At 48.3% G+C, this 13,636-nt stretch overlaps 1 protein-coding gene across 1 annotated transcript in view; it reads left to right on the plus strand.

The window, feature by feature from the left end:
- Positions 1-13,636, plus strand: part of MCU (mitochondrial calcium uniporter) — a 77,911-nt gene that overhangs the window by 32,800 nt on the left and 31,475 nt on the right. The window contains exon 2 of the mRNA XM_022081671.2: positions 10,163-10,259. Within this exon, the coding sequence (XP_021937363.2) occupies positions 10,163-10,259 (97 nt within the window). The remainder of the gene's footprint in view (positions 1-10,162; positions 10,260-13,636) is intronic.

Consider the following 13,636-nt stretch of genomic DNA (forward strand, 5'->3'; position numbering starts at 1 on the left):
TCTTCTGGGTTGAACCGCCGTGTGGTCTGATAGAAGTTTACCGACGTTTCGGAGGTCCTTGCTGCCTCCATCATCAGGGCGATGAGTGTGACATTTTAAGGACAGAAGATGGCTGTCTTCTGGGTTGAACCGGCGTGTAGTCTGACAGAAGTTTACCGACGTTTCGGAGGTCCTTGCTACCTCCATCATCATGGCGATGAGTGTGACATTTTAAGGACAGAAGATGGCTGTCTTCTGGGTTGAACCGGCGTGTAGTCTGACAGAAGTTTACCGACGTTTCGGAGGTCCTTGCTACCTCCATCATCATGGCGATGAGTGTGACATTTTAAGGACAGAAGATGGCTGTCTTCTGGGTTTAACCGCCGTGTAGTGTGATAGAAGTTTACCGACGTTTCAGAGGTCCTTGCTGCCTCCATCATCATGGCGATGAGTGTGACATTTTAAGGACAGAAGATGGCTGCCTTCTGGGTTGAACCGCCGTGTAGTCTGATAGAAGTTTACCGACGTTTCAGAGGTCCTCGCTGCCTCCATCATCAGGGCGATGTTTGAGGCAAATTCCTTTATATTTATCGATGGGCGCGTATGGGTTGTACCTGTTTATGGCCAACCGTCGGTTGTTATCCCAGGATCTTCCACGGGCTGTCATTGGTCTGGTAATAAACCGCGGAACAAAGCGTAGCCATCGTAAACCCAGAGACGCGTAATAACTTCGCGACGGTCAGATACTTCCAGCTGCCTGCACTCTTGTTATCCTGCGTTCATTAGATTTGTCAGCGATGTTTAAAAATACTCGCACCTGCTTACAAGGGCCCAGTCTCCCTTACCTCACGAGCACTCACTGCGTTTTAAGAACTAAATATTTGTTCAGTGATCTGACGTAAGAATTGTTTTTACGGAACGCGAATTCTTTAAGGTTCACGAGTCCTAGGCCAAGCAGAATGGTCTCTTAAGGGCTCGGTCCCTTTACCTCGTTATCTGGGAACTTTTGAACGATGTCTTGACTAGCTTAGCCACTATTAACCTCTGCTCTTCTCTTCTCTTTGGCTCTGTCGACTGCACAGCGGAGTCACGTCGAGTTAGCGCGGTACGCGGACGACACGGCTCTCGTAGCCACGTCCCTTAGTCCAACGCTTCTCGTCGGGTATCTGGAGACTTACCTCGGTTGACTTGAGCTCTGGCTCAGGGCCTGGAGGATTGCTATCAACGTCTCGGAGAGCACCGCGGTTCTGTTCGTTAAGGCGACATCCAACAGCCCAGAGCAGTGCAGTTTCTCGGACAGCCGATACAATGGGTCTGGGGGTCACCCTTGACGCCGGGCTTACCTGGTCGGCGCACGTCAACCAGGTGGGAAAGAAGGCGTGGTAGGCCCGCTCATCAATAGGAGAAGTGGCCTGTCCATCAGGAACGGTGTGCTGCTCTATAAGCAGCTCATCCGTGCCATCATCTGGACGTCAGCTGCCCGCAGCCACGTCCGGAAGCTGCAAGTTCTGCAATCCAAGTGTCTTCGCATTGTTACTAATGCGCCCTGGTATGTTAGTAACAGGCAAATACATGAGGATCTGGGGGTCCCTTTCTTTGCCGACAACATCAGAGCACTGACTGAGAGATTTGACTCGAGGTTTGCTGGTGTTGGGAACCCCTTAGTCCGGCAACTCGGGAGGCTGACAGAGGTCGCCCAAGGGCAACCGAGGGGGACTGATGTTCAGCAGCCCAGCCGAGGCTGTCCCCAGAAGACGGCCAAGTCGGCACAACGAGTGGTCTGACCACTCGGCTACGCTGACTGAGGTTTTCCGTGCTTTTCCTCAGTTGTAATGCGAATGCCAGGGTATAATTTAATAGGGGCAAGGCCCGCCACCCCCAAATCATGGAGGCCTTCGGCTCAAGTGGCCTCCCCCCCCCTCCCCAAGCCGCAGAGGCCGTCAGCTGAAGCGGCCCCTCCCTCTCTGGGTTCAAACCTCAGAGAACGAACCAAATTCTTTTGGACAAGTTGCCTGACGGGATAACCTCCCATCAGCAGCGACAGACCCCAGTTTGAATGGTCGAGGCTCTCGCCACGACAGAACCTTCGTTAGTGTAAGTAAATTTCCGGTTTGTTTGCCAATTCCAGCAACGCTTTTCGTAGGCAGGAATTGCGTTACCTGACAAAGGACTCCGCCCTCAGCTAGCTTTTTGGTGGGTGGCTAGGCGCTTTGTTTACTTAAGACCGTTTGCCTCGAGTACCGACAGTTTGCTTTCTAGTGTGATGGACACGACAGACGTCCATTAAGACGGTGCAGTATCGATAATCGATAAGTAATATTGTAATTCAAGTCTCCTCTTGCCGCATGTTGTCACAGAACCTGGCCTCGCTGTCTGTCCACCTGCAGGTCACTCCTGCGTGGTAGACCCTTGAACTACACTCAAGTGAATTCTGCAGTATTAGCGTGAAATAGGCCACGACCTTTCTTACAGACGAATATTCTCTTCAGAACTTTCTCGAACGACTCCTCGCTGAAGTTTCGTCCTACAAACACAGACTTTTACTTACTCTTCATTTTCTTCAGTCCCTCCCGGCAAGTGATGACGTAGCTTTAAAATAAGCCACGACCGGTTCCCCGCTTATAGTTAGACGCTGTGTTCCCTGATACAGGGTGGCGTACAGAATTATACGCGATTCTAAGTTTAAATAAAATCTTTAATATTTATTTTATGGTGCATGTGTACGAGGTGCGATCGGAAAGTTTCAAGACTGCGCGTATAAAAACCCGTACACTTATCTCAGGTATTAAATTCATCCATCACCCTCGAAGTAGTTCCCCTGGGAGTGAACACAACGATCCCAGCGCCGCTGCCAAGTCTGGAAGCATCCCTGGAAATCTTTCTTTGTCAGCCTGTCAAGCACCATCTGCGATTCTGCCTGAATCTCTTCTATCGTCTCAAATCTCCTTCCCTTTAGCTGAATTCTCATCTTTGGGAAGAGGAAGAAGTCACACGGAGCTTAGAAAGGAAGTTGGGGTCGGCTCTTGCAAGATCTTTGAGCTCCTGACAAACGAGAAGTCAAGTCGATTCTGCTTCTGGTCCTCAGACAGGATGCGTCGCATGTGGAGTTCTTCCTTTAGAATAAATCAGCTGACAGGTCCCATAGCCTATCCCAACAATGTCGCACAAGTCGTTGATGGTACGACGTCGTTCTTCGTAACATTTTCGGGCGTTGTGCTCGAAGATGGTCGTCCAGAACGCTCGTCATCATCGACACAGGTTCGGCCGGCCATTTTTAAAACGTGAATGCCACACAAAAGTTTGCGGACTCCCCAAATGCTTGCTTTAGCATTTCATAGGTTTCCGTAGCCGTTTTGGCGAGTCTTTGGCAAAATTTGATGCACACGCCATTCCGAAATCGCAGGAGGGTCGGTGTAATGCACTACCAAAACGCCCGTAACTAAGAAACAAATGCTAATTCGATGATGCCGGCTGGCACACTGATTCACTATGAATGTAGGCCGCACCCCCTAGCTCGTACTACATCCGGTTCGCCCTCTATTGACACAGTCTTGAAACTTTCCGATCTCACCTCGTATATATCAACATAACAATTCAAGGAGATTTGTCCTTTTTGGGTTACGTTCAATATGACCACCGTTCTGTCCTGTAATTTTCGAAACGCGAACGCCTACGGTCGTGATTACTCGACGGCAAACATCCTCCGCAACTTCACAGCACATTTTAACAGTCGCATTATTGAGACTTCTTTAAATAAGTTTTTCCTTCGGATAACCCGGAAGGAGGAATTCTCGCCGCGGACGTCGACAGAAGTGTCCTCGTCCATGATGGTATTTATGTGTTTCGTATGTTGTTTCACTAAACAGCATTACGTCATTGATGGCTGTCTTCTGGGTTGTTGATACTTATCGCCCTGATGATGGAGGCAGCAATGACCTCTGAGACTACATGGCGTGTAGCGGGACAGCTTTACTCTTAGTGCAGAGAGCCATTGTGGTGTAATGTTTTCTGCATGTCCGTACGCAGCCTTTGCACAGTTCGTAGTCTGATGTGACTTCGCCTGCACGTCAGTGATTAGACCGCACGCAGGACAGTAATGTAGGAGAAGTTGCCGCGGAGCACGGCGCTTTGAATTTTGTTATGGTTGTAAGCACTACGCCACGTATAAACGTATGTGGGGAGTAGGCGTAGATCCAAGTATCGTTACTTCCGGAAGTGGAATGAGGGTAGCCAGTGGCATCCACGTCCTGTGCGAGGTGTTTAACACGCGTTTCAGATGCGAAATTTCGTGTTCGGATAAACGCTTAGAATCGGGAGTTGTCGTGTATTGATTGCAGCCGTGGTTTGACCTCGTCCCTCGGCCCTGGACGTTTCACTGACACTACCAAAGTGTTCGGGGACACCGCATCGAACCGACTGAAGGGTAAAGGGGGGTGTCCACACTGATGGAGTGTCCTTATGCGGACGTAGAGAATGTTAGATCTCTATGGCACGTGCAGATAAATTACATTTTTAAGATCCGATGGTTTTAAGGGGGTCCGCGGTGGCCGCGCGGTCTGAGGCGTGGGCCTTGTGCCGCTTGGTCCCTGGGTTCGAATCCCACTCAAGCCATGGATGTCTGTCCGCGTTTTTCTGCGATGTGAGGTAGAGGCCTTGCGACGGGCCGATCCCTCGTCCAAGGAGTCCTACCGAATGTCTATTTATTTATTATTTAGTGTTCTGTCTGCCGACAGGTCCATATGAACAGGATCCTTCCATCCTTTTCTCGGACTGGGACCTGTTCATATACGTTCTTGGCAGATGATCCAGAAGTGGTTTGCCATTGCCTTCTTCTGTGTGTGAATGGAGTAATTGTTGGGATGCCACGGAGGAAAACTCCGTGTTGCCTAGACCACGGCCTTGCCCAACACAAGTTATAAATTCGGGCACCTCCGGGAATCGAACCCGAGACCCCAGGATTACAAGGCCAGCGTTCTAACCGCTAGACCACCTCATCTTATTATTATTTAGTGTTCTGTCTGCCGACAGGTCCATATGAACAGGATCCTTCCAACCTTTTCTCGGACTGGGACCTGTTCATATACGTTCTTGGCAGATGATCCAGAAGTGGTTTGCCATTGCCTTCGTCTGTGTGTGAATGTAGTAATTGTTGGGATGCCACGGAGGAAAACTCCGTGTTGCCTAGACCACGGCCTTGCCCAACACAAGTTATAAATTCGGGCACCTCCGGGAATCGAACCCGAGACCCCAGGATTACAAGGCCAGCGTTCTAACCGCTAGACCACCTCATCTTATTATTATTTAGTGTTCTGTCTGACGACAGGTCCATATGAACAGGATCCTTCCATCCTTTTCTCGGACTGGGACCTGTTCATATACGTTCTTGGCAGATGATCCAGAAGTGGTTTGCCATTGCCTTCGTCTGTGTGTGAATGGAGTAATTGTTGGGATGCCACGGAAGAAAACTCCGTGTTGCCTAGACCACGGCCTTGCCCAACACAAGTTATAAATTCGGGCACCGCCGGGAATGGAACCCGAGACCCCAGGATTACAAGGCCAGCGTTCTAACCGCTAGACCACCTCATCTTATTATTATTTAGTGTTCTGTCTGACGACAGGTCCATATGAACAGGATCCTTCCATCCTTTTCTCGGACTGGGACCTGTTCATATACGTTCTTGGCAGATGATCCAGAAGTGGTTTGCCATTGCCTTCGTCTGTGTGTGAATGGAGTAATTGTTGGGATGCCACGGAAGAAAACTCCGTGTTGCCTAGACCACGGCCTTGCCCAACACAAGTTATAAATTCGGGCACCGCCGGGAATGGAACCCGAGACCCCAGGGTTACAAGGCCAGCGTTCTAACCGCTAGACCACCTCATCTTATTATTATTTAGTGTTCTGTCTGCCGACAGGTCCATATGAACAGGATCCTTCCATCCTTTTCTCGGACTGGGACCTGTTCATATACGTTCTTGGCAGATGATCCAGAAGTGGTTTGCCATTGCCTTCTTCTGTGTGTGAATGTAGTAATTGTTGGGATGCCACGGAGGAAAACTCCGTGTTGCCTAGACCACGGCCTTGCCCAACACAAGTTATAAATTCGGGCACCTCCGGGAATCGAACCCGAGACCCCAGGATTACAAGGCCAGCGTTCTAACCGCTAGACCACCTCATCTTATTATTATTTAGTGTTCTGTGTGACGACAGGTCCATATGAACAGGATCCTTCCATCCTTTTCTCGGACTGGGACCTGTTCATATACGTTCTTGGCAGATGATCCAGAAGTGGTTTGCCGTTGCCTTCTTCTGTGTGTGAATGGAGTAATTGTTGGGATGCCACGGAGGAAAACTCCGTGTTGCCTAGACCACGGCCTTGCCCAACACTAGTTATAAATTCGGGCACCGCCGGGAATGGAACCCGAGACCCCAGGATTACAAGGCCAGCGTTCTAATTGCTAGACCACCTCATCTTATTATTATTTAGTGTTCTGTCTGACGACAGGTCCATATGAACAGGATCCTTCCATCCTTTTCTCGGACTGGGACCTGTTCATATACGTTCTTGGCAGATGATCCAGAAGTGGTTTGCCATTGCCTTCTTCTGTGTGTGAATGTAGTAATTGTTGGGATGCCACGGAGGAAAACTCCTTGTGGCTAGACCACGGCCTTGCTTAACACAAGTTATAAATTCGGGCACCGCCGGGAATCGAACCCGAGACCCCAGGATTACAAGGCCAGCGTTCTAACCGCTAGACCACCTCATCTTATTATTATTTAGTGTTCTGTCTGACGACAGGTCCATATGAACAGGATCCTTCCATCCTTTTCTCGGACTGGGACCTGTTCATATACGTTCTTGGCAGATGATCCAGAAGCGGTTTGCCATTGCCTTCTTCTGTGTGTGAATGGAGTAATTGTTGGGATGCCACGGAGGAAAACTCCGTGTTGCCTAGACCACGGCCTCGCCCAACACAAGTTATAAATTCGGGCACCGCCGGGAATGGAACCCGAGACCCCAGGATTACAAGGCCAGCGTTCTAACCGCTAGACCACCTCATCTTATTATTATTTAGTGTTCTGTCTGACGACAGGTCCATATGAACAGGATCCTTCCATCCTTTTCTCGGACTGGGACCTGTTCATATACGTTCTTGGCAGATGATCCAGAAGCGGTTTGCCATTGCCTTCTTCTGTGTGTGAATGGAGTAATTGTTGGGATGCCACGGAGGAAAACTCCGTGTTGCCTAGACCACGGCCTCGCCCAACACAAGTTATAAATTCGGGCACCGCCGGGAATGGAACCCGAGACCCCAGGATTACAAGGCCAGCGTTCTAACCGCTAGACCACCTCATCTTATTATTATTTAGTGTTCTGTCTGACGACAGGTCCATATGAACAGGATCCTTCCATCCTTTTCTCGGACTGGGACCTGTTCATATACGTTCTTGGCAGATGATCCAGAAGCGGTTTGCCATTGCCTTCTTCTGTGTGTGAATGGAGTAATTGTTAGGATGCCACGGAGGAAAACTCCGTGTTGCCTAGACCACGGCCTCGCCCAACACAAGTTATAAATTCGGGCACCGCCGGGAATCGAACCCGAGACCCCAGGATTACAAGGCCAGCGTTCTAACCGCTAGACCACCGTGGGACCCGCAGTGCTCAGGCACTTGAAGAACGGGTCGTTCCCAGTATCCCAGATGGTTTTACGGGGAAGGAAATTATTTCCATTGTTTCGGAGACGTACCCAGCTGCCCGTTTTTATTAACGACCGATGAGGGGCGCCGAAACTTCGGGAAGATTCCATGTCTTAATTGCAAGTGTCTTACTGTATTCCTCCGTGTGGTACTTCGTTATGGACAAGAATCCAGGCTTGTAAGGACAATAATTTACGTGATGGTTTGTACGCGTAATATAAATTTCGTCGCTGTTACGTTTAAAAGCCGTTGGAGCTGTTATACTCCGAGGGGCTAGGGGGGGGGGGGGGAGCACTGCAGTGGCCATAGCAACGCGAAGGGCAGGAGGCCACGTGTTATCGGCGCGTGGCGGGTTCAACGCGCCTCGTTTGCTGTGGCTATCGCGAAGAACGCCAATTACCACAAACTGGGACTTGGAAAAAGACTTCGGAGGTGTATCAGAAGCTTCGCGTGTAGAACGCCGAAGATCGTGGGTGTGGGTTGTCGGTATGGCGGAATAAACCTTCTGAGTATCTGCGTGTTATTTAATTAAGTCGCGTTCTGAAACTGCACGGCGATTTTATATGTCTTATGGGTTCATGACGTTAAATTAGCCCGTGTAACTTCGCTGAATCTTTGGTCCCTGTGTTCTTACAGGACAATTTCGGTTCAGTTATACGCGGATGCATATTTACGAGCGACATTTTGGTGTGTGTCGTCACGTGTCTTTGACAAATTGGGGGTGTACAACGGGCGAGTAAAAGTTGATGAACACTTCCGTATAGACTAATCCAGCTGAATCCAATCCTTACTCTGTTTATTTATGGCATTTCTCCTTTACAGCATGCGACGTTCAGGAACTGAGGAAAACCAGTTTAAATATCATAATTATAAGATGGCTGTCTTCTGGGTTGTATAGCCTTGTACTCTGATAGATGTTTACCATTGTCTCAGACGTAATTTCTGGCTTGATAATTAGGGAAATGAATCCTGATTATGGAGGCAGCAAGGACCTGTGAAACGTCTGTAAACTTCTACCACCTTTCAGCCACCTTACACGGCTGGTAGCCCGAGAAGAATTTATTATTCTACCAGACTGCACGGCGCTCCAACCCAGAAGATGGCGATCTTCGGGCTCGCCTCCGTGAGAACCGAAAATCCTTCCTCAGAAGTAATTCTGTACCTCGCCCCGTTTACGCTGAACTGAGCTGGGGATCGTCGTGCGTGTTAGTGGTGCAGCTGCTCCGAGCGAACACTGGAAGTGTAGGCTATAAATCGACCCGTGCGAGTGGCTCTCGTGAAAGACTAACGAGTTACTGGCAGTTGTAGTTCGTAAATATGAAAACAGTTTATCACTTGTTGCCTATACAGTTCCGGTAATAGACACGTTGTACGAGGTGCGATCGGAAAATTTCCAGACTGTGTCAATAGAGGGCGAACCGGATGTAGTACGAGCTTCTGCCTTTAGGGGGTGCGGCCTACATTGATAGTGAATTAGTGTGCCAGCCGGCATCATCGAATTAGCATTTGTTTCTTAGTTACGGTCGTTTTGGTAGTGCATTACACCGACCCTCCTGCGATTTCGGAATGGCGTGTGCATCAAATTTTGCCAAAGACTCGCCAAAACGGCTACGGAAACCTATGAAATGCTAAAGCAAGCATTTGGGGAGTCCGCAAACTTTTGTGTGGCATTCACGGTTTAAAAATGGCCGAACCTCTGTCGATGATGACGAGCGTTCTGGACGACCATCTTCGAGCACAACGCCCGAAAATGTTACGAAGATCGACGTCGTACCATCAACGACTTGTGCGACATTGTTGGGATAGGCTATGGGACCTGTCAGCTGATTCTAAAGGAAGAACTCCACATGCGACGCCAAGGCTCCTGTCTGAGGACCAGAAGCAGAATCGACTTGACTTCTCGTTTGTCAGGAGCTCAAAGATCTTGCAAGAACCGACCCCAACTTCCTTTCTAAGCTCCGTGTGACTTCTTCCTCTTCCCAAAGATGAAAATTCAGCTAAAGGGAAGGAGATTTGAGACGATAGAAGAGATTCAGGCAGAATCGCAGATGGTGCTTGAGAGGCTGACAAAGAAAGATTTCCAGGGATGCTTCCAGGCTTGGCAGCGGCGCTGGGATCGTTGTGTTCACTCCCAGGGGAACTACTTTGAGGGTGATGGATGAATTTAATACCTGAGATAAGTGTACGGGTTTTTATACGCAGTCTGGAAACTTTCCGATCGCACCTCGTATGTGTACTTCATGTAGGATTGCGGAGTTTAGAACCCGGGCGAGTTTGTTAAAATGCCGTTAACACACAGGTTTGTATATTAAGTCGTTGCCGAAATTCCTGTCACTGATCTTGCTGTATCCAGTTAGTTCCGTCCTGGAGCTAAAGGTACTGACGACAGCGTGTCTTCTGATTTCAGGTAACTGTCACACAGCTTGACGGCGGCGTGCGCCACTAGCAGTCGCCCGTGACACTGTTCGCTGTCTCGTTCTGTTGCAGGGCAGCTGGTCGCGATGCGCCCGGAGGTTCTGCACCACCCGCGCCAGCCCGGAGAGCAACGGCGGGACTCCCGTGTCGCCGCCGGCCATCGCAGACGGTGAGTCCGACCGAAGCCTCGTCTTCCTGAGCGCATGAGCCCGATCCCCGACGATTTAAATTTTCCTAAAGAAGGAGGCATTAGTTTGCTCCGAAACGTCGGTATCTGATTATACTGTGACAGCCAAGTAACTCGAATGTCTGTGACGAGTTAAACTTGGGCAGGCTTTAGACTCTCGAGTTACGACGTTGCGGCACCAGTCTCTAAAGTTTAGAGACTGGTGCCGCAACGTCGTTCAGGATTCTGCTTCTATTTTCTATCTGTGATGATTTCCAGAATTCTGTGACAGTTCCTCACCTTTTTTCCCCTTACTGATGATTTCTTTCTTTCTTGGCATAAAACAACTTTGCAGTGCAAGTGCTGACGAAACGTCGAACAGTTGACGTGACCCAAGGACGACCAACTGACGTATCTTTGTTTTTCGTCGCAGCCCAGAGAAATATACTATCCAGAGTGTGACCGAAACGTCGTATCCTAGGAGATACCGTCTGTTGCATTGTTTCGTGTCGTTAATGAAGACCACGCGTTGGTCACTGAACTGTGGGTCCTCCGTGTTCTGTGGGGCGCGTCGTCTCTCTGTCTCTGGCCCCTCGGAAGACATAAACGGGCATGGCGTTCGCTCTCTTTGCTTCAAACCTAAAATAATCGCGTAAAAGTAGACCAGGGTATGTTCTGTGCCAACAGCTGACGGACAGCTCCATTAGCACGTCAGACGTCAGACGTGTGGTCGCCAAACCCTAAAACAACGTCAGCAAAGTTTCGCGTTGTTTGAATTTCACTCTGAAATAGTTTTGTACGTAACCAAAGGTCGTGTGGGCTTTTGAACCTGAACTCCGTTTCTCGTCAACGCTTTGTTCTGAAATGCGCTGGGCCCGGTGAATGTACGAGGTGCGATCGGAAAGTTTCCAGACTGCGCGTATAAAAACCCGTACACTTATCTCGGGTATTAAATTCATCCGTCACACTCGAAGTAGTTCCCCTGGGAGTGAACACAACGATCCCAGCGCCGCTGCCAAGCCTGGAAGCATCCCTGGAAATCTTTCTTTGACAGCCTGTCAAGCACCATCTGCGATTCTGCCTGAATCTCTTGTCAAAGACTCGCCAAAACGGCTACGGAAAAGTATGAAATGCTAAAGCAAGCATTTGGGGAGTCCGCAAACTTTTGTGTGGCATTCACGGTTTAAAAATGGCCGGCCGAACCTCTGTCGATGATGACGAGCGTTCTGGACGACCATCTTCGAGCACAACGCCCGAAAATGTTACGAAGATCGACGTCGTACCATCAACGACTTGTGCGACATTGTTGGGATAGGCTATGGGACCTGTCAGCTGATTCTAAAGGAAGAACTCCACATGCGACGCCAAGGCTCCTGTCTGAGGACCAGAAGCAGAATCGACTTGACTTCTCGTTTGTCAGGAGCTCAAAGATCTTGCAAGAACCGACCCCAACTTCCTTTCTAAGCTCCGTGTAACTTCTTCCTCTTCCCAAAGATGAAAATTCAGCTAAAGGGAAGGAGATTTGAGACGATAGAAGAGATTCAGGCAGAATCGCAGATGGTGCTTGACAGGCTGACAAAGAAAGATTTCCAGGGATGCTTCCAGGGTTGGCAGCGGCGCTGGGATCGTTGTGTTCACTCCCAGGGGAACTACTTCGAGGGTGATGGATGAATTTAATACCTGAGATAAGTGTACGGGTTTTTATACGCGCAGTCTGGAAACCTTCCGATCGCACCTCGTATACGGTTCACTGTTATATGTACCTCGTGACGTTTGCAGTTGATGGAGACGCTGCTAACTCTGTCCGTGTGCTTATCCGCGTACTTGGGAAGCTGTCACGTCATATCTGAAGTCCGTACGTTCACGGCAGACAGGCTTAAAAAAGCGGTGACTGCTTTCAAGTCTCGTCACTGATGAAGTAGTCAAGAATGTTTCGCCTTTTATCTCACATTCAGCGGAACGGTATCTGACGCTGTGCAACTTTCTCCATCCTCGTGGTACGACCTTCCTCCGAGGTCCAGGTGTTGCCCTCAGACGCCCACGTGACACAGCAGCAGAGAGTGTTTACAGCGTCGACTGGCGTTTGATGCCGACCGCTGGATCAGCGCCGAGGCTCGTGTCTGGTCTTTGTTACTGTCGTCATTGGCTTTCGACCGCTCCGAACTCAAAGCGTAACAGAACTGACGCTGATCGTTGCTGCCAGGAACAACACGCACCTGCTCTTTGAACTCTCGGCGGTCCAGAGTCTCCCTGTCATCTCCTTGCCCTGACTGAAAGCACGGGACTGAACGTGTTCCATGTCTTCAGCCAGCTGCCGGAAATTGCAGAACCAGAATATTCACAGTGCACGTATTTTGACGTAAATACGTATATATTTTAGGGTCAGTGTCATTCGGCAAATATGTGTTACGAAAAAGTGTAACTTCATTGTTATGTTACCTTGGAAACGTCATCTCTTTATCAACAAATAAACAACAATGGTTACCTACATAGTTACCTTACATTACATTTATAATTATATTTAGAATAATATTTATATATAAACTTCCTTTCCGTATAGACGTATTTACGTCAAATTCTCCGGAACCGTGGTTCCACTGACAACTTTTTAGCTGCTTGCAACGTGAACAGTTGATAAATCGTCGTGAAGTAACTTTTTAAGGAACATCCTGTGAGGTTGTACCCTCAAGGGAAATAGGGATACGGGAGACAGGTTCCAATTTTTTTTACCGGTGTCCCTCGGGATGATGTTTGTTGTAATAGGATTTCGTTTTAGAAAGTTGTTCCATGCGGCATTTGACGACGCTGTATCAACTGAAAGAGTAGTTTAGCGTTGTTAGGTTTGATTGGGTTGTGTTAGGTTATGTTATGTTAGCTTAGGTTGTGTTGGGTTAAATCAGGTTGTGTTCGTTTGGATTAGGTGAGGTTGTGTTAGGTTATTTTATGTTATTAGCTTACGTTAGGTTAGGTTAGGTTTTTTATTGTTTTTTTTTGTATCTTAATTGCGTTATGTTTGTGTTATATCAATACATATATTTATTTTTCCAGTCTATACACAAAACTTGTTTTAAAATAATGTTGTTAAAATTATTTATAACATTTACAATATAAATTGCATTATGTTATATTTCATGGCGCTTTTCTGTGCCGTATAATATTACATCTATCACAGCGCTTTTGATTTCGACTACATGTTTCGATGTTTACCACATCATCATCAGGCTTATCAATTCATATATTTTTAAAAACTATTGTACATTTTTGTGCATTGCGTTTATTGATTTTTAATTTTCAGTCTTCATCTTGATTTGGAGTATGCATTTTGATGTTCATTATCAGGTTGTATTTTGATGTATCGGACGTCTGATATCCACAGACGA

This window comes from Zootermopsis nevadensis, unplaced genomic scaffold, assembly GCF_977971745.1.
Source record: "Zootermopsis nevadensis isolate Lab colony 2312 unplaced genomic scaffold, Znev_1.0 Znev_ptg000057l, whole genome shotgun sequence".
NCBI classification, from domain to species: domain Eukaryota; kingdom Metazoa; phylum Arthropoda; class Insecta; order Blattodea; family Termopsidae; genus Zootermopsis; species Zootermopsis nevadensis.